This window comes from Astatotilapia calliptera, unplaced genomic scaffold, assembly GCF_900246225.1.
Source record: "Astatotilapia calliptera unplaced genomic scaffold, fAstCal1.2 U_scaffold_151, whole genome shotgun sequence".
Taxonomy (NCBI): domain Eukaryota; kingdom Metazoa; phylum Chordata; class Actinopteri; order Cichliformes; family Cichlidae; genus Astatotilapia; species Astatotilapia calliptera.
In genome coordinates, this window is record NW_020535676.1 from 22,575 (window position 1) to 44,335 (window position 21,761).

A 21,761-nucleotide genomic window follows, 5' to 3' on the forward strand; every position below is an offset into this window, starting at 1 on the left:
AAGAAACAATGACAGAAATAACATCTTTAATAAATTAAGTTCAAAAAGATAGCCATCCCTTCCATTTCTCTCCGTGCTGACTTTATATAATGAATAAATCATATATATGCAACATTTCCCAGTTGAAGAGGACCGTAAATGCTCGAACGCAGTACGAGTAGTGCAGGTTGCATACAGTCAGTGTTACCAAATGCCTTCATCTATACAGTATACATACAGCGCAGTCCTCAATCAGCAGACTTGGTGCATAGCCTCTTTCTCAACCCTCAGAACCTTAAATTACTATATACAGTATGAAGCAGCACCTTTCTCTGTGTGGATTGCACACTATATAATATGCCGGCACACACAAAAAAAAGATCTGTACCCAATCAAACAAACATTCACCTACTCATGCATATTTTTTAAGGTTCTTACTGACGTTTTAACGTGAGCCGACCCATTTACTCATACTCAGATTCAGCATTTGCTGCCATTTGGAATGCTCCTCTAAGCATTTGCTTGTGTGCAGATTAGCCCACACAGACTGTCTTTTTATGAGTAAGCGCTGAACTTTTTCAGTTTAATGCTTTCTCTGTTTGTGTCGTGGTTAGAGAGCACCAAATGATTGTACATTCAAGCTAAAATTAAATTTTTTGGCAGGTGAGTTGATGAGCTTTGTTTTTAATTGATACTGGCGCTGATGTAAACCAATCACTGCCTGTTAGATGGGCAAACATCTTTTGTAAGCATCTTGTGTATATAGTCTATTAAAATTATAGCTGATGAACAAAAACATTAAAAAGACTATTAAAAAGACTATTGTTCAAGCAACTTAAAGAAGTCCAGACGCTTTTCTTTGCAAGCTCCTTTGACTACGATGACCTGGATGACTGAGAACCTTCACAGACTATTGTTCTTTAATACAGTGTACTTCCATTAGATTTGTTTAGGACTACCCATAATATAAAATCTTTATTTTAACTTTACAGTACTGTATGCCTTTTATCCTTTTGGTTCAGTGTCCAGGAGTGGATGCACAGTTTGGGTTTAGGGAGACTGAAACATTTGTGTAGTCACATACTGTACTGGAGCACTCGAGGTGCTCATCCACTCCTCTTAGTGCAATCCTCTTGTTGTCACTCAGTCAGACAAACATCGCCTCCACTTAGAGAGGTAGGTGACTTAAAGAAACAGGAAGTGTTTTGGTGAGGCTGAAAAAGTCTCGCAAGGTCACGTTGTTAATGAAGCCTCTGAAACGTGCCTCTGGACGGATATCCAGTGTAATTCCAGCGGGGGTTAGCTGATGATTAACCCACGTTGATGCCTAGACCCACTTGCAGTTTATCACCTTTATGATTTACAAAGGCACCCATAATCAGTGTGGCTGGGAGAGGAGTCAGGCGCTTCTCCAACACACCTCCTATTATGCACCGGCTGTTTATCATACCTGGATACACACACAGAAACAAAAGACTCATGCATTGTGCTTTCATAATAGTTAACATCGCGCATGACTCAAAGTTACATCAGGAAATTTACCTCGAAAGACCATATTAGCCTCTGGGAGCTCCATCTGATACCCAAAGGATGTTGTGGTCTCCTGTGTCCTGGTACTGGCTTCAAACTCCACCCCTACTTGTATCTGCAAAGCACAAACATACATTAATGATATGCCACTAAGGTAAATGGTGTTTACGCTTATGGGTGGCACTGGCTGTACCTGTTTGTTGGCTCTGTGATAGTAGCTTGCATGGGCACCTCCTTTGCCAGCATTCAATGTTGCCACCCAGTTTGGTCCTGCATGAAGAGACAGAACACCCACCCACCACCCCCACTGTGGCTAAATCAAAGCTCAACAAAGGAGAGATGATACCAGCTCTGTTAAAATATGATATGCGAGGCAGATTCATGAGTAAAAACAACATCTCACTTGAGTACTGTCCAGCCAGAGTAAGGATGCCTCCTTCTTCTGCTCGTCCCCGATGGTAGACCAGCTCTCCTCCTAACACCAGCCCAGAAGACACGCTCTGCAGGAAATGCGCCACCAGGATAACTGTCCAGGAAAAACACACAGCAAGATAACAGAAAAATCATCAAGGGGCACATCAGTGAAAAATACCAGAAAAAGTGTTAAATTATTTTCTTCTCATGTTGTGGGATAACAAAGAAAAGCCAACATCCACCCATCCATCTATTTCCTGCCACTCTTTCAGGTCCATGTGCAGCTTCCCTTTCTTTTTTCTTTTTTTTTTTTGTTGCCTGTCCCGTTTGGCTCTTTTGCCATCAGAATTATTGTCTAAAGGCGAAGAAAGATGCCCAACGGATTTACTTTACAAAATGGACCATCCCAGTCTTGCCGTAATGGTCTATTTGATTCACCTTTTATTGTTTATTTTATTTTATTTTCACTTGCTGAATACGGGACAGACTTGATTGGGGGAAAGAAGGAGGGAAAGAAAAACAGCTGAGAAGAGGGACGGGGAAAAAGGGCAAAAAACAAAAACCAACAGAATAAACAGAAAAAAAACCACATATATCGATCACCTGGATCACCTGTTGAGAAAGAAAGAAGAAAACAAGCAGAAGAAAACGAGAGTAATAGAATAAACAACATCACAATGATATATGGGAATATGACAGTAAATACTAAATGTTAAACATTATTGTGCAGCACGTACGATTGACAGCGCACAGTGTGCTTAGAGGTAGGAGCCAAAAAAGGTGTAGTTTGTGTGTGTGATCACTTGTGTGTACACCTGTGAGTATGAGCGCGTTTGTTTTTAAAAGGTTCCTTCATGTAATGATCTGCTAGAGGGTGTGGGGGGGCCACTGCCCCGTCCTCCAGGGCATGAAGCAGGTATGGAAGAGATCAAAACTCCAGACATCCAGAGGCCCCCAGAACACAAGAGACCAAGATATGGTCAGCTTGTGCAGCTTTCTACGTAGAGATGCCCAGACCTGCTTCTCCACACCACCTCCCCCACCTCTTATGTGGATACACTAAGTGATCCCAAGCAAGCTGGGACATGTCCCAATAGGACACGTCTGCAACACCTCACCTAGGAGGTGCCCTGGAGGCATCCTTTCAGATGCCTGAACCACCCTAACTGGCTCTTTTTAATGTGGAAGAGTAACTACCCTCCTGAATGACTAAGCTTCTCAGGGTGAATCGAGAAGCTGTTTGGAGGAAGCACTTCCACTGCTCCACTCTTCCTTTAGTCACCTATGACAGCTTCACTTTCATGCTCATGTCTCTCTTTTCCACAACACACTGGTGTAGCGTTCACATCACTGCACCCTCCACGGCAAGTTGTTTATCAATTTGTCACTCCACTCTCCTCTCACTCGTGAAGGGGATGCAGAGATACTTAAAACCCTCCACTTGAGGCAACGACTCATTCCCAACTCAAAGTGGGCACACCTCTGTTTTCTGGCTGAGAACCATGGCCTCAGACATATAGGAGCTAATTCTCATCCAACCGCTTCACACTCAGCTGCAAACTGCCCAAGGGGCAAGCTGGAGGCCACCGCCTGAAATCAATGACATGATCTGCAAAGCAGAGATAAACCTCTGAGACCTGCCAACCCTCAAACTTCCACCCCATGGCTGCTCATAGAAATTCTCGCATATTGCCAATAATCCAGAGTAAGCTCTCACTACAGATGTACAAGAACTGGGGCAGCCTGTGACCAGAGGTGGAGTGTTTTTTGCTTAAGTAATGGAGCAGACTGGTCATGCACACATCTATGTGCATGCACACAGCAAGTGCAGCAAGTTTACATTAATAAAGTATAACTGAGCAAAAGTGATAAAATGTCAGGCTGAATTTAGGAACATAAGTCATCTGTCTGACCATGTCCATCAGTTCCTTTAGCTCTCGCCTCCTGGGATGTATTTTCTCTTTTTCATTCTTAACCTGTGGGACTGTGCTCTATCTAACTTTGATGCCATGTCTCTCCCTTATTTATTCTCTGGTGAATTTGAATTCTTCTGCTATTCACAGAGTTACCGTCAGAGTTACAAACGTATCTGACAGCTCAGGCGGAGTGCAGGATTCAAATATTCCACCGTGTAAACTTGAAATCTGTGTTACAGCTGACCCGTCTATGTATTGAAGTTAGAATATAACAATGTCAACTGCCATTGTTTATTTATTTTTTCTTGTACACCATGTAATGCTACAATATTATTAAAGTCAGTATTATATACTGAAAAATTCAGACATTAATCTAAGACACTGCTGATCTTTGAGTCCTATTATTGGTAGCCATTTTCAACTACAACATCCAGATTAACCGAATCAACTTTTTGGGGTTTCCTTACCTGGATGATTGAGCATGCATCAAGACATATTAACGGTAGCATTTTGTCAGACAATATTACATCTGAGAGAAGAAGAAAAACACACTACATGAACGTGATCTCTGGCACTGCAGAGCTGTATGAATGCACTCGCGTTCATTGCGGACCATTTTGCATATTTTGACGAAAAATGTTGAACACTGCAAATCCATCGGCTCACTTTAAAAAGTATCTCTAATGGCAGCATGGATGTTGTATTGTGACTCCCAGCAGGCTCTGGAAGGAAATCTAAATACATATTTAATGAAAGTAAGGGCACAAATAACTGTGTCCATGGACCAGATTTCCTAACACTGCATTACAACAAAGTCCTCTTTTAGGGTTAAGAAACTACTGTCAGGATTTAATGAGAGTAGCCACAGTGTCGGTTTTGTAGCTGAAAGGTGGGGACACAGCAGGTAACTTGGTCGCTGATCTTTTGGCAAATGTATTATAGAGGTTACAACACATGCTGGGAAAATATTTAAACAAATCAAACAAATGTGATTTACTAAGGTTTGCTCTTATAAAGTTATGCCGACAATGGCCTGTCAGTCTTTTATGGCTACAGGGTAAAAAAAATTGTTATTTGGTGTAGGATTTGTGAAAGTTGTAGTTATGTAGTTTCTTCTTTTCTAAAAACGTCTCTCTAACTATCTATGAGTCCTACAGTATATACTGAAAATGTCCATCCAAATTCAGCTATTGATGTGAAAATCATGTGTAATATTGACTTTAATAAGCTGCTATACTCTGCAGAAAAAGTAAGAAAAAAGAGCACAGCAACAATATCTTTATTAAAAAAAGATTGAGATTAGTTTGTTGTTTCTTCTACACATCGTACAGGTCAGCTGTTCCACACAGATCTGATGCTTGTAAGGTGGAATAGTTTGTAATGATGCAGCTTTCCTATGGATAAATCCTGCGTTCCACCTGAGTCTCAGTCCTCAGGACCTCATACAGCTCACAGCAGTTTCCTAACAGACCAGTTCACCCTTGTAGAAGGCATATTCCTTCTTCTTCAACCTCCTTCCAAGCATCTAAACTGCCCTCCCTCAACAGGTGTTCTCATTTTTCAAACATTAATTAGTGCGGGTAATTATAGAAAGGCTCTGACTGATTCTTTGTGTATAAATTAGCTCTCTGGGACCCTGGCAAAGACCTTTGCAGGTAGGGTGAGGGCTATGATCCCCCTGAAGCTGAAACACACCCTCTGCCAGGTCCACATTAGAAAGAGGGGAACTATCACTCCAGTGTAGAGCACTGACTCCAACTTTCCATAGATCAGACCCTGATGGTTAATCCTCTGCTCATTTTTCCACCTGCCATTTCTCACCTGACTCTCTGAGGATGTCTGGGTTGGCCACCGTCACAGCAGCAGTAAAATCGTTCCCTCTGTACTCAGTTTCAAATTGCCACGTTACAAACTGGGACTGCTGGGTCTAAAACACATTGAGCAGTTCAAAAAATGTTACTCTAACGATAAAGTTTATAACAGAAAACAGAACAGGTATCCTTTCATGGAGCATTATACATTACAAACAGAGAAAGTAAAGACAAATATTCTGAAGAAAGATGTCAAAGGTGTCAAGATTTGTAATAGCTGTAGGAGGGAACTGAATGAATGCCATGTTTACAGACGTCAGATGTTATGATCACACCTGAAACACTGTTCTGGCTCGCACGCGCTCAGTGAGATGCAGCAGAGCGTGGGCGTTCAGACTACCTGAGGAGTCCATCTCCCCGATCAACGCTGGAGCATCCTGAGATTTGACAAAGGAACAGAATGCGAGTTGTGAACACAAAAAGGCAGCAGCTCCCTCGCAGTTACCATTAAATTTTTTTATTATGAAGATAGCTTTGTGATGACTCACGCCTGACCTTGTCTTTGCTATAGTCGTCACTTTGCAGGTGCTCCACGTGAAATCGATAATACGACGGACTTACAGCGCTGAGGTGGAGCGTATGGCTGACCTGAAAACATTCCTTGGTTAATAATTATCACCTTTAAATGCTACAAACTGTTTGCATCTAAATTAAAGTGAATGGGAAAAAAATCACCTTGAAGAAGCTGCTCAGGGTTTTATTCAGTATCATCTTAACACCCTCAATCTGTTGAGGAAACACATCTGAAGAGGAAAAAACCAATCATGTCAAGAAACATTTAGATAATAGAATTTGTATTTCTGTAGCTGTTCACGGCTAGTAACAGAATTTAGAAACATAAGGACTGCTTTATTTAGCCTCAAAGGATTATGAGTAGCTAGAACCACACATTATACAAGGAAACATGGAGTTTTATCCATGGTTTTATCTTGTTTTTTTTAAATAACTTTAAAATAACTTGGGTTAACCTTGCTGCTTTAGAAGTGCAATAGAAGTAAAATTGAAATTGACATTTGACCTTACAGGAAAACAGTTGCAACTCTAATGAAAGAAGCGTCTTTTTTGCCTCACTTTAAGCATGGTGAGCACTCCTCACTTCTCCTATGTTAACCAGTGATACCTTTGCAGCTCCTGTGCAACGAGTGAAAGCTGCCTGGGTTGGGAAGGCGGCCATCCCTCCTCTCCCAGCGCGGTGGACTGTCCCAGTGAGCAGGGTGTGCGTCCCAGCGGGAAGGAGGTGGGTCTGTGGAGAAAGGCCAGTTCTGATGGCCCGGACTGGAAGACAAAGCCAGAACGCTGCCCATGTGGGTGCAACACTCCCTACAAGACACAAAGACAAGATTTATTTCTCATACCTGCTAAAAAAGAAAAACTCTGTTGTGCAAGGATACAACAGGGGAAGAGGACTAACCTCTTCTTAAGTGCATTGATGGGGAAAAAAAATGATGTTTATTATTTTTATTTAGTCAGCTTTGGGGTTTTTTGTTTTTTTTTTAGAAAACCTCAATATCAGAATTACAAATTGCATCAACATTAACAGCACAAACCTACATTTTAAATGTATGAGAGCTTTGTATTGTTATGTCTCATCATACTGGTTTCCAAGGATTTTAAAACCAGGTCTGCATGGCTCTGCACGTCATGCATGCTGTTCTGAGGTTTATATGAGCAGGTGCCGCAGATCCGTCGGCTAGTATGACCTTAGCATCGGTAAAAACAGACATGTATGTGTGCTAACTGTTCTACTACCTACTTCCGATTTGATCGAAAGACCTTAAAATCCCGAGCGGAAATGAGAACCGCACATCAGGAAAACTGTCAGGCGGATTTTCCCTTAATTTCTTTACAAATACCAACTTGAGATGCAAAGCCAACTGATGCTGAGCTTCACTGATGCTGCAAATAGCTGCCTCGTGTGCCACCCCACAAATGCGTCCCTCTGAAACCACGGCGGGAACCCTGCACATTTGAAAACTGCACACTTTTACACCTTACTGTATAAAACTGGCACTTCTGTGGCCGCGTTATTAAAATTGCAGCTATTGACTATTGGCTCCCGTTCAGCCAATTATTATTATTGTATTGATTTGATGTTTTGAGGCCCCGGGAGGGGAGCCTTTTGTTTCTAGTCGGACTATTTTATCTGCGACGCCGCTTCTAACGCAAGCTGCTACAGGTGAGCTCGGCTTTCACGTACTGCGGAGCTCGAGTTGGAGAAGGTCATCAGCTTTTATTCTCCAACAGCAGCGGTACTAACAGCGTCTCGCTCGCGCCTGTCTCAGGCAACAAAAACAAACAAAAAGCTTAAACATGGTTCCAAAACCACAATATTGACCCGTGAAGAAGACTGAAGGTGGCCGCTGTCACCCGCACACGCGGCTCATCCCTTTCAGGGACAGATTTTGGGGACAAGTTTTCACAGAGCTGAGTTTTTGGGAAGCAGCTTTGTTTGCGCTTTACCCTGGATATGTCTCCTTCGCGGGCAGTATTAATGGTGGGAGAAGGGAACTTCTCCTTTTCGGCCTCTGCCTGTCAGTTGTACTCCGAATCAGAGACCACCGTAACGGCCACTTGCCTGCAGCATCAGGAGGAGGCACTGCGGCACGAAGGCGCAGCTGATAACATCCAGACCATCAAGGACTCTGGTACGGCTTTTTACCAGCTGTAATAACTGCTGCTATTTTGAGTTTTATGGAGTTGTGCCCCCCCTTTCTTTCTTTCTTTCTTTCTTTCTTTCTTTCTTTCTTTCTTTCTTTCTTTGCATGCTATCTTTAACACTGTTTGTTCTTTCAGGAGGGACTGTGCTGTTTGAGGTGGATTGCACAAAGCTGGGGGAATGCGCCTCTCTGCAGGGCCATCTGTTTGACCGTGTGGTGTTCAACTTCCCTCACTGTGGGCGAAAGAGTGGGGTTAAAAAGAACAGAGAACTTCTCAGAAACTTCTTCCTCAGGTAGGACTGCATCATGCCATGATCACAACATCATCACATGCATCACTTGCATTCATTTCTATCTATGCAAGAAGCCTAAAAGAGGCTTTTGATGCCTCAAGCTCATCATTATTGGGGCTTAAAAGTTTGTATGTGTTTTTCAGTTTGTTTTTATAACAGTTTATATCCCTTTTTATGTGACATGAACTGGAATAATTGCAATTTATTGCCTCAATATAATTGATATCATCACTTAATCTTGCTTCTTGTGTCTACTTAAGGTGTTTTAGGCAACTAATGACCAGGTTATGAAAGCTTCTACAGGATGCTCAGACCCTTCTAGCTGTTATTTGATCGAATAGTTACTGATTTAAATAAATATGTAAACAGTTTTAATGGCACAATGAACGGAGAGAACCACCTGAAATAATAAAGCTTGTTTCTCTGTGGTAAGGCCTTGTTACCATGGGGAAAGGGCAGATTTGTTGTGAAAATAGCCTTTTACCCCCACTGTCACTATCAAAAGGTCAGTTTTTCGTTCTGGTTTTCTGATTTCTGTGGCAGTCTCAGCAGGAGGTGCACCCGCCTGTCAGGAGACTGGGAGTCTCGCACTTCATTATTTTTTTTTCTGGCTTGGCACTGTGATCTCAAAATGATATCATCATTTAACCTTGTTTATTGTGCCTACTGCAACATGTTTTTAAATTAAAAATTGGAACTGTTTATATCGGATAGTGAATGGTCGTGCTTGAAATTCTTTTTATTTATTTAGTATAATTCTGCAGAAAACACAAAATAATAAAGCCTGTGGTGACAGGTTAATTTATTTTGCTACCTTGGAAAAAAAGGCAGATTTATTGAGAAAACTGCTTTTCCCTCAATGCCAGTATCAAAATCTGATTATCTGCTATCCGGTTTTCTTATCTGGTTCTCACTGAGTCTCACTAGCAGCCCTGAAGCATGCCCGCCTGTGAGTTCGCTTGGTGTCTAGTACTTTATTAAAGTTTTTCCTTGCTTAATTGTTTCTTTTGATCTCTAATAAATAAAGAGGAAATAAACTTTTTTTTCTTGCGATCACTAAATAACAAACCTGCTATCGTGAGAAATTGAGCTGTGTTATTGCAGGGTAACTGAATAATAATATTTGCTTCTTTGGTTATTAGAAAATAATCCTTTATGTATGTGTCATACATGTATTGACATTTTAAAATGTGAATTTGTTGTTCTTCCAGTTGTGTTCAAGTGTTGGCTGAAAGTGGGGAGGTTCACGTCTCCTTGTGCAACGGACAAGGAGGAACACCAGCGGACCAGCCGAAGCGAGAGTGGCACAACAGCTGGCAGGCGGTTGCCATGGCAGCGGAGGCAGATCTAATTCTGAGTGCCATCCACCCTTTTGAAAGTGATAAGCACCAGAGCTACAAGTGCACTGGATACAGGTAAGGAGTAAAGGTGAGTCTATGTATAGAAGCAACCCAGCTGTATCTCTTTGTTTGTTTTCCTTGTATGTTTGCATGCCTGGCACTAATGATGATATCGCTGCTGAACAGGAGCCAGGATAAAGGCTTCCATGTGGAGAAAGCTTTGGTCCACATGTTTACTCGCAGCATCCCCTACACTCCTGCTCATTTGCTGAAGGTGGAGGAGGTCGTTGAAGGAGAGAAAGTGCAGTACGAAATACCAGCAGAGCTCAGTGATTACATATTCAGGTACAGTAACACAGTGGCTACCCGGGTGTTTGCACCACCAACACACACACATAAATCACATAAATATAATTACAACCTCTTTTCTTTCATCAGGAGATTTCTCTACTCAGATTCTGTCCACCCTGTCAAGTTGGTGCAAGATTTTCTTCTCGAAGGTCTGGCGAAGAAATGGCCGGTCTCCATGATGACAGAGACCATCCCCTTCCTCCTCACAGCAAAACAGCTGCAGACACACTGCTGTGGCATCGATGGCGCACAATGCTACTGGATCCACCTGCTTCAGAAAGACCTCACCTCTGACACTGATACCTCTGCAGACAAAGAAAATGATCCGAGACCCACAGAAACTCTGCTGCCCACATGTCTTGCCTCAAATAAAGGAGGTAGGGTGAGAATCAAAGGAGTTGAGAGCTTCAGGTCAGCATGCTCTCTTGACATTGATCCTGAAGGGGAAAGTGGTATGCACATGCTACGTCCATCATTGCTCCCTCAGATGGAAGAGCTTCTAGCTAAAAAAGAGGCGATAATTAACGCCGATGGTCATGGTGACTGTGAGGGGAGTGATGACAGTGAAGGAAATGAGAAGGATGAGTCCTGTGGGAGCTGTAATGGTGTTACCAGCTTGTTATATGGAATTAGTGGTGTGGTTTTCAGAAATGTACCCATCGGCCTCTGGGCTATGCCTGCCTTTCACGAGCTCCTCATCCAAGGTGTTTTTCCTTCAGAAAGTGAGCCGGGTAAATTGCTCGGAGAAAAGCTGGAAACGCTACTTGCTCCTTTTGGCGTCTCCATAGTAACAGAGCAGGGAGGTCTGCGTCTGAAAGCGCAGCCAGTGGGTTTGGTTGGTAAGGTGTTTGCAAGCGATGTAAGTGACAACAACAATCATGTCCGCATCACTGCGTCTCTAAATTTGGACCTACTCGCCGTGCTCCTGTTCTCGCTCCCTGACTGGAGGCTGCTTTGGTCACATGACCCACGTTTCTTAAAACAATTTTCATCCCACCCATCGCCGGGGACTCCGTTTCATCCTTTTTGCCTGTATCCCGAACCTTTCACCTTTGACATCAGCTTCTGGACTGGGCCTACGTGGGAGGAGAAGAATTTCCACGCGGTGGTCCGAGAGGCTAGTTGTGGGACCGTGGAGCAAGTTAAACTCATTGACAGGTTCTCACATCCTGATCTGAGCCAGACCAGTTACTGCTACAGACTCATCTACCACTCACACACACATGCTCTGTCACACACACGAGCACTCCAGTTTCACAAACACTTGGAGACTCTACTTTCCTCTCGATTACAAGTCACCATCAGGTAGCCATCACTTGAAACTCAGAGAAGAACGGCGATTTACACTCTTACCTTTAAGAGGCATATCTGCATAGAAAATGATAAATGTGGAATCTGCAGCTAAACAGTGTTTACAGTTGTTGAGGTGTTGTTTGCTCTATTGTGTCTACATTGTGATTGTAATTCTGTGTATATGTTTGTGCTTCAAGGAAACAATAAATCTGTTATTTAATGTAAATTTTTGCCTCTGGAGTTACTGTAAAAGAGTAAAAGACACATATGGTGCACCACATGGCAACATCGTGACACTGACATAAAGTAAACAATTCTCAATAAGAACAGACTGAGATTAGTTAGTGGTCACATTACACACACGTTGTAAAGATGTAAAAAAAATAAAATAAATTCCTTTATCTAACTGTGTCACAAAAGAATAAACACTTACCACAGTACTCTGCAAAAGTCTTCAGCCACCCATAATTTCTTTATATTTTGTGTCCAGGGAGTCAGACTTTCTTGCAGTTTTAAAATAGTCTTGTTTTCTTTCTGACTTCATTCAAACATATAAAAAAAGAAACCTAATAAGTGTTGTATCTACACATAATAGACAAAAAACTGTTTTAAATTGTACCTTTAGGCACTTTGTTACTAGCAGCCTTTTATGAAAGCACATAATTTGTTGCCATTCCTTTAGTTGAAACATGATGTTATGGAGTGATGAATCCAAATTAAAAAAATGTTTTAACTCAAATTTTAATCATATGTACGGAGGATGTCCGGAGAGATGTACGAGAGCCTCTCTCATTGTTAGGGCTGCGTTTCACCTAGTGGTGTTGTTAAAACTGGAGAAATAATAAACACAGAAAAAGTACCATCAGATTCTGACCCACCATGCAATGCTTTCTGGAAAGTTTCTGATTGCCAACAGCTTTATTTTTAGCATGTCAATGATAACAAAAACACTGCTAATGCAGTGAAACCATGGTTCGATAGAAAAACTCACATTCACTGATTGGTCTCCCCAATGCCTCAAACTTTTTGAAGCTTTGAAGACATGACATGACAAGAAAGTTTACCTAAAAGCGTTCAGGCTATGTTAAAAAATAAAGGTGGTCACACATGTGGGGCAGCAAATGCAAAGGTTATATACATTTCACTAGAGCAGGTTCTATGAGTCACGGTACTTTCAGCAAGGAAAATGTGATGAAAATTATTACTTGTGAGATTTTTTAAGATGTTTTAAAAATAATGTAACTTTACTTTGCAGCAACACAGATCAAATCCAAGGGAAGAGTTGCGGAGAAAAGATTAAATAGAGACAATATCATAAGAGCTGAAAATTAACAAAGGTTTTTAACAGTTGAAACAAAGCCCAGTTTGGTGATTTTTGCCAAAAATTCAGAGGTCAAAATGTAATTTTTGTAATTCCTCCTGGTTTCATTGAAAGTTTAGTCTGTGAACTGACCTAAAACTGGAACTAAAAATTTATCTTAGGTCTAATTTTCAGTAAGCACTGATGCATGTTTTATTGCCTTTACAGAGTGCTGAGTTCGCATTTATTTGAACTTCTTTGATTGACCTTACCCCCACACACATTTTCTTATTTTATTTAAACGTTTTTATTTATTTATTTTTAATAACAAATACGTTTAAATAAATAAAAGTAATCTAAAGCGAACTGAAACTTTACTGAATCGCAGTAAAGAGTACTTGTAACTTAAGCGCTTAATTGAACTGTATGATTAGAGCTGTCAATATCCGGACACAGCCGAAAATAAACGAATCGCGACTCGGGAGCAGTACCGTCGGTAAACATGGCGGCCAAGGCGCTTCGGCAGCGAACCAGGCGAGGCAGCAGACAAGATGCAAACAACGTGAACGTCCCCGCCGAAACTCGGGCACCCAAAGAGGAGAAAGTCACCGATGACAGCAAAATCACAGAGACTCGGCAAGAGTGAGTATGAATCCAGAGGAGACACAAGCTGCATGAGGAGGTGTGACTGACAGCCTGAGCAGGGGAAGCTAGCTAAGCTAGCTACTTTGATACCTTAGTAAGTTTTGACTGTAACGACACGATAACAACGCCTGGTAATGACCATTGAACAAACTACACCAGTGTGTATTTACATTAATATGAACCACAGTGGCTGTTTAGCTGTGTGTCCACCGTACTAACTAAGTTGCGTTGTTTATGTTTTAGCGGAGCAGTAAATCGCAGTGGTCAGCTCCATTCATTCTGTTAGTGTCAGATATGTGGTAACTGGCTGTGGTGCGAGTTGTGGCGTGGGTAAACTCGTGCTCTGGACCGACACAAACACTTGTTTGAGACGATTGGGTGGTGTTGTTGTTGTTGGGGAAAGTGACAATTTGTAAGGTGACGTGTCATAAAATACGTAACGTGAGGGTCAGGGCTGAGCTGCAGCTGAGCCGACTATAATCTGACTAATCTGATGATGGGCGCGAACAAAGGAAACACTGCAACACATAAGCAACACTGTGAACGCAAATCACACGTTTGTATTAGTGTGACAGTTCTCTTTACACGAGAAGTTATTATAACTGTTAGACAATAAAGATATAAGTATTTCCTAACCGATAGAAAGTGCACATTATTTATATATTTTACAAGATGACGGTGTGATCGGCTGTGATGTGTGGTTCGGAGTCAGATCTGGAGGTGGCAGAGTTGAAATGATAACATTTTAACTGGGAGTGATCATAATTGACAGAAATGAGAATATCTGCTCAGACCAGAATCATATGTATACGCTGCTCAGAAAAAATTAACTAACACTTAGAAAAAAACATCAAATCGCAATGGGAAAAAATCTAGCTGGGTATCTATGCTCAGATGGACTGGATAATGCGTTAGGAATGAAATGATACCACATTGTTTGATGGAAGACACCCAGAAGTGATAAATTGATGAGACAGGATAGTTGCTGCTGCTGAAATTCCATTGCAGCAACTCAAAATGCCACTTAGGAGTTTGTATGGTCCTATGTGGTGCTAATAAGATGTGGGATGGTGTCCTGGGGGATGTCCTTGCAGAGCTGGACCAGGGCATCACTGAGCTGTCTAAGGTGCAACCTGGTGGAGTCGGATGACCAAAACATAATGTCCCGTTTTGGTCAGGCTAAAACAAAGCCAGTCATTGATATCAATTCCTTCATCCTTCAGAGGACGTTGGGTTCTCAGGCCACCCTCGTGAAGTCTGTTTTAGATTTTTTGGTCAGATATATTCACACCTGTGGCATGCTGGAGGTTATTTTGTAGTTCTGGTAGTGCTCATCCTGTTGCTCTTTGCACAAAGGAGCAGATACCGGTAATACTCATGGGTTAAGGACCTTGTGCAGCCCTGTTCAGTTATCCTAGAGTAGCTGCCTGTCTCCTGGAATCTTTCCCATGCTCTTGAAACTGTCCTGGGAAACACAAAAAGCCTTCTGGCAATGCCACATATTGATGTGCATCCTGGAGCAGTTGGACTACCTGTGCAACCTCTGTAGGGCCCAGGTATTGCCTCATGATACCAGTAGTGACACTGACCCTGGCCAAATGCAAAACTAGTGAAAAAACAGTCAGAAAACATGACTAAGGAAAATGTCAGCAGCCTCCACCATGTAAAACATTCCTGTTATAGGCAAGTCTCATTGTTGTCCCTCAGTGGACCCGTTATTAATGTCATTAAAAGAAAAGCAGCCCTCTCTGTTATTTAACTCACCAATATTTGATTAGCCATTGTTAAAAAAAAAAAAAAATACAGAGAAATATGGAACTATATAAATTTTTGTGTGAAAAAAGTTTGTTGATGCTGATATTTCTTATACTAAAATAAATATCACACTGGCTCTCTTTTTGTTGTTAATAACTCACAAAAAAACCATTGGTTTAAATAATTTATCAGATACTTTTAAAATACAAAATCCAGAGGCAGGATAAGAAACCTAAAAGGTGAAAAGAAATTGGAGAAAAATATAGAAACAATAAAAACATTTGAAATTGTTATTCACAATAGTACTAATAATGTTGGTTTGGAAAAGAGAGAAACTGTTTAAAGAGTATTTCCTAAAGTAAATCTGAAACTGGAATAAATTTGGAGAAAATATTTAAGTGTTTTGTAAAAGTGAACAGAAATGTGAGCTGGAAATACACCACAATTTGATACCACACATGCACATTTTGGGATTATCTGTGTTATCTTAATTGGTATTTTATTAAAAGCAGGCACACGAGTGTAGTAAAGCAGTTAAACTGGTATGTGATAAAACACCCACTCAGTGCTCACATAAATGTTTATATTATTTAAGATATAGACAATTTATTTTTTATTTGTGTAAAGGGAACGTTCTGATTTATATTAGCATAAATATATACATATGCATTGAATGAATGTTCATATTAATCTTTTTTTTTGTAATAGGTCAATAAGTCGTGGGGGGCAGGTATGGGCTCCAGAAGGTTCGACTGCATTTAAATGCCTGCTCTCTGCACGCTTCTGTGCAGCTTTGCTCAGCAACATCTCCGACTGCGATGAGACGTTTAACTACTGGGAGCCTGTGAGTACTGATCTCTGCTGTGGGGCATTTGAAAGTGCCATAGTGTAGGGCTGTTTGATATAACGATATATATCGGATGACGATATAAAAACATCTATCGTTTCCTATTACGCTATCGTTTGTTTTGTGGTGTCGTAAAATAAACTGTTTACAGCAATGTTTTTTCATTGTTTTGATGGTCACTGTAGTGGCTATATTAATTTCTTAAAGTTCTCTCTTTCTCTTACCACACTATGGACGAACAAGCGTCTGTTTTTACCTGTTGTCTTTAGCAACAATGATGGTAAAACCACCGCGTGGCTTGTTTGTTTTCCTCGTAAACCTTTCACAATAAAGCTCAAGATCCTGTTGAGACTTTTCAAAATAAACTGAATCACGTGAAAGAGTATGCAGAGAGTTTACGGATGAGAAGCAAACACTTCACGCAAGTTGAGTTGCCAGAGATTTACAGAATTTACAGAAAATGTTACATTTTTGTGATTTATATCGTTGTCAGAGCGATAAATGTGTTATATCGGGATATGAGATTTTGGTCATATCGCACAGCCCTACCATAGTGTGTTGTGTGACAGTTTTTCTAATGCCTGCTTCAGAATCATTTTGTAGCATCTCTCTCTTGTTCCAATGGATTATGTTTGTCTTTTATTCCTGTGTTCTGACAGATGCACTACTTGCTCTACGGCACAGGAATGCAAACATGGGAATACTCTCCACTGTATGCCATCCGGTCCTATGCTTACTTATGGTTACATGCACTTCCTGCTTGCTTGCACGCCCATGTTCTACAGACAAACAAGGTAAGTATCGCAAGCTCGGATTTTGCCATGTGTTGACGTTCCTGTATTTTATAATAGGGATGCACCGATTCTGAAATTCTATGCTGATCCTAACACCACAGTGAATGCATTCTGTGTAAAATCTAACAAGCTCATCATCAGTATACTTTTTCTTTTTAAAATTGAAAACTATATTTACCTGCAGGACATGCTACTTCTATTAGAAGAAGCTTTAAACTAAAATCTGGATAGACTAAAAAGTTCAATATTCCTCCACGGGGCATCTAAAGTTTAAAATACATGAATTCACACATGCGTGCACACACAGGTGCGTGTAACGTTATAGTGGGACATGTGCAGTAGTTTCAGGCTTGTGTTATGACTGTGTTGCAGGTGTTGGTGTTCTACTTTGTGCGATGTGTCTTAGCATTCTCCTGCTGTGTCTGTGAGCTCTATTTCTACAAGTGAGTTTACCCTCCTCTTAAATGCAAGGCATGTTAGCACTTTGGTGTTCACATTTTGGGATAATTTTGTAGATGTCTAGAATCATCTGTTACAAAGCAATTTTCCTGCAGCGTTTTTTTCTGATTAAGATATGTTACTAAAGTTAAGCATTTTTATTTTGTGTGTGTGTGTGTGTGTGTGTGTGTGTGTGTGTGTGTGGTGTGTGTGTGTGTGTGTGTGTGTGTGTGTGCCACAGAGCAGTTTGTAAGAAGTTTGGTTTGCACGTGGGTCGTTTGATGTTGGCATTCCTCGTCCTGAGCACAGGATTGTTCTGCTCCTCTGCAGGTTGGTCGTGTTTAGCTACATTTCTGGGGACTATCAGTTGCCTCCATCCTTACATCTGTTGGTTTTTACATCGAGCAACTCATTACAAAGCCTTGCTTTTCTGGCCTTTTGGCAGATCACTGATCAAGAAGAGCAGAACTGCCACACGAACAGTGTGCAGTGTTTGCCTCTAAGGAACATTTCATATTTATGATTTATTTCTCCTGTGCTCCCATTAACGCTGTAGGGATTGTAGGGACATTTTTGTGTTTGTGCTTAGTCTTTTTCTGATTAAAGTTTATTTCTTTCTCTACAGCTTTCCTACCTTCGTCTTTCTGTATGTACACAACACTGGTTGCCATGACGGGTTGGTTCCAAGACTCAACACCGTTAGCCATCATCGGCGTGGCTGCCGGCGCCATTGTTGGATGGCCATTCTCTGCATTGATCGGGTATGACTGTAAATACTGGCATTGCAGGCTTTTAACTATGTGTTAATTGTAATACAGCTTTTTTGAAAAAACTTTACACCTTAAAATTTTTTTTACTTTATTCTGGATATAAATGTTTACGGGCTTGCTTGAATTTTCAGTGGAGTTTAATTCTTTTTAGTTAGTGCAATACAGCCAACCATTGACAACAAAAAATGTATCACTTGTATCACGTTACAATAACATATGAACTGGGGATGAATGTGAGCCGGATCAGCTACTGTGTCATTGAAGTTTCTTCTCTCTTGTTAGACTTCCAATTGCTTTCGACTTGCTTGTGTTGAAGAGGCAGTGGAAGAGTTTCATCACCTGGTCATTTATTGCTTTGCTTCTGCTGCTGGTAAGAATATAGAACTACTAGAATAATGGGTTTCTTTTCTGTCACAGGTAGAGCATTCCCCACAAAATCTCTGTGGACGTACCACAGGGGCAGGAATATAATAATGCATTTTGCTGTCATGTGTCACATTGTCACAACATATGTAAACTATACTAAAAAATATTGGGCCACATACACCTACAGGTGCTGCTCGGCCATAGAAACCCATGTCATGACACTCTCAGTGGATAGTTTTTATGCTGATGGTTATTCCAGTGGAGGTTATTGAGTCAGGATGACACACTGTGCACACTGTGCACCTCAGCGCTCACTAACCTAACTCTGTAACTTTATGTCCTCTATCACTTTGTGGCTAAGTTACTGTGGTTCCTAAATCCTTCCACTTTGCAGGAACACCTCTTACAGCTGATTGTGGAATATCTAGTAGGGAAGGAATTTGACGAATTCATCTGTTGAAATGATGGCATCCTATTATAGCACTACGCTCAAAATCAGAGAGCTCTTCAGAATGATCCACTGTTTGACAGATATTTTTTAAAGCAGACTGCATAGTTAGGTTGGTGATTTTCTTTTAGTTTGTGGCAATGGGACGAAAAACACCTGAATTCAAAGATTTAAGAGGTGTGGCTTAACCCTTTTGTCCATCTGTATCTGTAGTTCTTTGTGAATTATAGCATATTTTTATGCAGGAGCTTAATGTTTATGTGACCTGCATCAGTTCACTTTCCTTCTCATCTTGTGTTCTCAGGTACCTCTGGTGGCGGTGGACTCTTTCTTTTATGGCAAACTGGTCATAGCGCCACTCAATATTCTCCTGTACAATGTCTTTACACCACATGGGCCTGATCTATATGGTAAATGACCTGTTTTGTCACATTTAATACCTCAATACATCCACATGTGATATTTATATAAAGTATGAGATATTTAGGATATACAATGTTGGATATGCCTTTTATGAATTGCCTAATTTACTACAGTAACTGTTGGACTGATAATACGTCAATGACAATATCAAGCAAATATTAAGATTTAACAGTTTGTCGCTGCAGTTTTTGTTGGGCACAGGGTAACTTCACTTGCTTTCTGTTGTTTAATTTCCAGGTACGGAGCCGTGGCATTTTACTTTGTAAACGGCGTCCTGAACTTCAACCTGGTGTTTGCTCTGGCACTGTTTTCCCTGCCACTCACTGCTCTCATGGAGACACTGTTACACAGGTTCAATGGTGTGTTTTCCCTGCGTATGCACAAAATATGTTGATTTTGGCTTGTTACATTTACATTACACTTGTAATGATTCACTCACCTATATACATTTGTTCGTGATTTAGTCCAGGTAGTTACCCTCATCTACTGTCTCACATTAACTCCGGTTAGCACTCTTCTAAGTCACTGTGCTCCACAGTGCAGTATATTCAGTATCTTCCCAGCACATTTACAGGGTTTACCTTTTGTGATTTCACATCGTTGTACACACATGGGTTTTCTTCAGTGCAGAACCTGGGCCGCCCGTAACTGGCTGACTCTGTCTCCCATGTATCTGTGGATGTTGGTTTTCTTCACTAGACCTCATAAAGAAGAGCGTTTTCTCTTTCCTATTTACCCTCTCATCTGCCTCAGCGGGGCAGTTGCCCTCTCCTCATTACAGGTGTAGTTACCATTGTCTAATTTTGGCTTTCAAAGCAAAACAGCCTGCTGCGTTAGTTGATTTCAGCATTTTTAGGGCCCATTTGGTCACAAATGTGCACGTAAATGAAATGGATTTTATTCATTTTATTTACAGAAATGCTACCACTTCCTGTTCCACAGCGATACCGACTGGAAACACTACACCGTCTCCTCGAACTGGTTGGCTTTAAGCGCAGTGGTGGTCTTCGCTGTGTTGTCACTGTCTCGTTCTGTCGCCCTCTCAGAGGTTTGTGTGTGTGTCCCATTTTCCCTAAGCACCAGCATCAGCATTGAGCGAAGGCTTATGATATTTTGGTCTGTTTACAGGCTACCATGCCCCTCTGGACCTGTAACCCAGAAATTTCACCGCATTGCAAGGATCCGACTCTCACTCGGTCCCCGAAAGCAAGGGCCTGTCAGCGTAATGTGTTGGCAAAGAGTGGTATCCGCTTCCCGAGCAGTTTTCTTCTCCCACACAGTCAAGTCGTCCAGAAAATCTGCACAGGTTTTCAGTGTCTGATAAAGTTCTGTAAGGGTGATTTCTCATTTTTATGTTTTCACTAAAGCTAAAAGTCTCTCTTTAAATCTCCAGCTGGCAACTGCACTTCATTCAGACTGAGTTTTAAGGGGCCAGCTGCCTCAGCCCGTATGCCTCTGGTCCGCTGGCCACACAGAATCATCCCAGCTAATATGAACGATCAGAACCTGGAGGAGCCAAGCAGATATGTAAGTTCCTTAGACGCAGACATGTTTGCTAACTAATACTGTAGTTAAGAGCAAATAAATTAAAAATGTATTTGTCTTCTCTGTGCAGGTTGATTTAAAACAGTGCCACTACTTAGTGGACCTAGACACAGATGAAGAGACGCCGCTTGAGCCACGTTACTCAGCCAGCAAAGAGGAGTGGACTATCATCGCTTATAAGCCTTTTCTTCAAGCATCAAGGTAGTTTTACAAGTAAATATTTTACAAATAAGTGTAAAAAACAGTAAAATTAAAATCTGTAAATGAAGGAAAAAGCATAACGTATTGCAGTTGAAAAGAAAAGGAAACATCCTGAGAAAATGTAAACATTAAGGAGATCTACAATGTGAAGCAGATTGTTTACATGTAAGGCATTTTTCTCTCAGGTCATCTCCTCTCTTCAGAGCGTTCTACATCCCATTCATATCTGACCACCACATCACCTTTAGGCGCTACGCCATCTTAAAACCGCGGCGGCAAAAGCAGCCTCGTAAGCGGAGCCACGGCTGACCTTTTACACCCGAACCTGTACGGTTGTACAAAATCCCAACAAAAGACGTCAATCACCTCTTCTCAAAACAGCTGGTATTTGTGTGTCAGTGTGCATGTTGTCTCAAGAAACCTTTGAAGCTATCAGACCCTTTAAAGACATCAATCCCCCTGTTTACTTGTCATCAACACTACACAGACTCTATGAATATCACCACCCTGGACCACTTTTTGGTGACCAAACAGTGTTTGCGTGTGGATGAAAGGCAGAAACGTATTAGAAAAAGTTGAGAAAAA

At 41.3% G+C, this 21,761-nt stretch overlaps 2 protein-coding genes and 1 pseudogene across 4 annotated transcripts; 2 read left to right on the top strand and 1 right to left on the bottom strand.

Annotated features, from left to right (window-relative positions):
* Positions 1–840: 840 nt before the first annotated feature.
* On the bottom strand, positions 841–7,641 carry LOC113017584 (mitochondrial import receptor subunit TOM40B-like). 3 transcript variants are annotated; one of them, XM_026160732.1, is made up of 10 exons: positions 7,464–7,641; positions 6,831–7,030; positions 6,386–6,453; positions 6,206–6,298; positions 5,986–6,087; positions 5,661–5,766; positions 1,913–2,035; positions 1,703–1,779; positions 1,522–1,624; positions 841–1,429 (listed from the first exon to the last, which is right to left on the bottom strand). In XM_026160732.1, exons 2-10 carry the CDS (start codon positions 7,012–7,014, stop codon positions 1,290–1,292), a joined length of 996 nt encoding a protein of 331 aa, XP_026016517.1. In that variant the 5' UTR covers positions 7,015–7,030; positions 7,464–7,641; the 3' UTR covers positions 841–1,289. The 3 variants fall into 3 exon arrangements, with proteins under 3 accessions (XP_026016517.1, XP_026016516.1, XP_026016518.1); XM_026160731.1 differs by lacking the exon at positions 7,464–7,641 and adding an exon at positions 7,262–7,455; XM_026160733.1 differs by lacking the exon at positions 7,464–7,641 and adding an exon at positions 7,122–7,140.
* Positions 7,642–7,844: 203 nt separating this feature from the next.
* LOC113017580 (ferredoxin-fold anticodon-binding domain-containing protein 1-like) lies at positions 7,845–11,870 on the top strand. Its single transcript, XM_026160727.1, has 5 exons — positions 7,845–8,355; positions 8,504–8,660; positions 9,872–10,075; positions 10,187–10,345; positions 10,439–11,870. The coding sequence occupies exons 1-5, from the start codon at positions 8,178–8,180 to the stop codon at positions 11,658–11,660; spliced, it is 1,920 nt and encodes a 639-aa protein (XP_026016512.1). The 5' UTR covers positions 7,845–8,177; the 3' UTR covers positions 11,661–11,870.
* A 1,563-nt stretch (positions 11,871–13,433) lies between these two features.
* LOC113017583 (alpha-1,2-mannosyltransferase ALG9-like) lies at positions 13,434–21,754 on the top strand (annotated as a pseudogene).
* Positions 21,755–21,761: the final 7 nt, after the last annotated feature.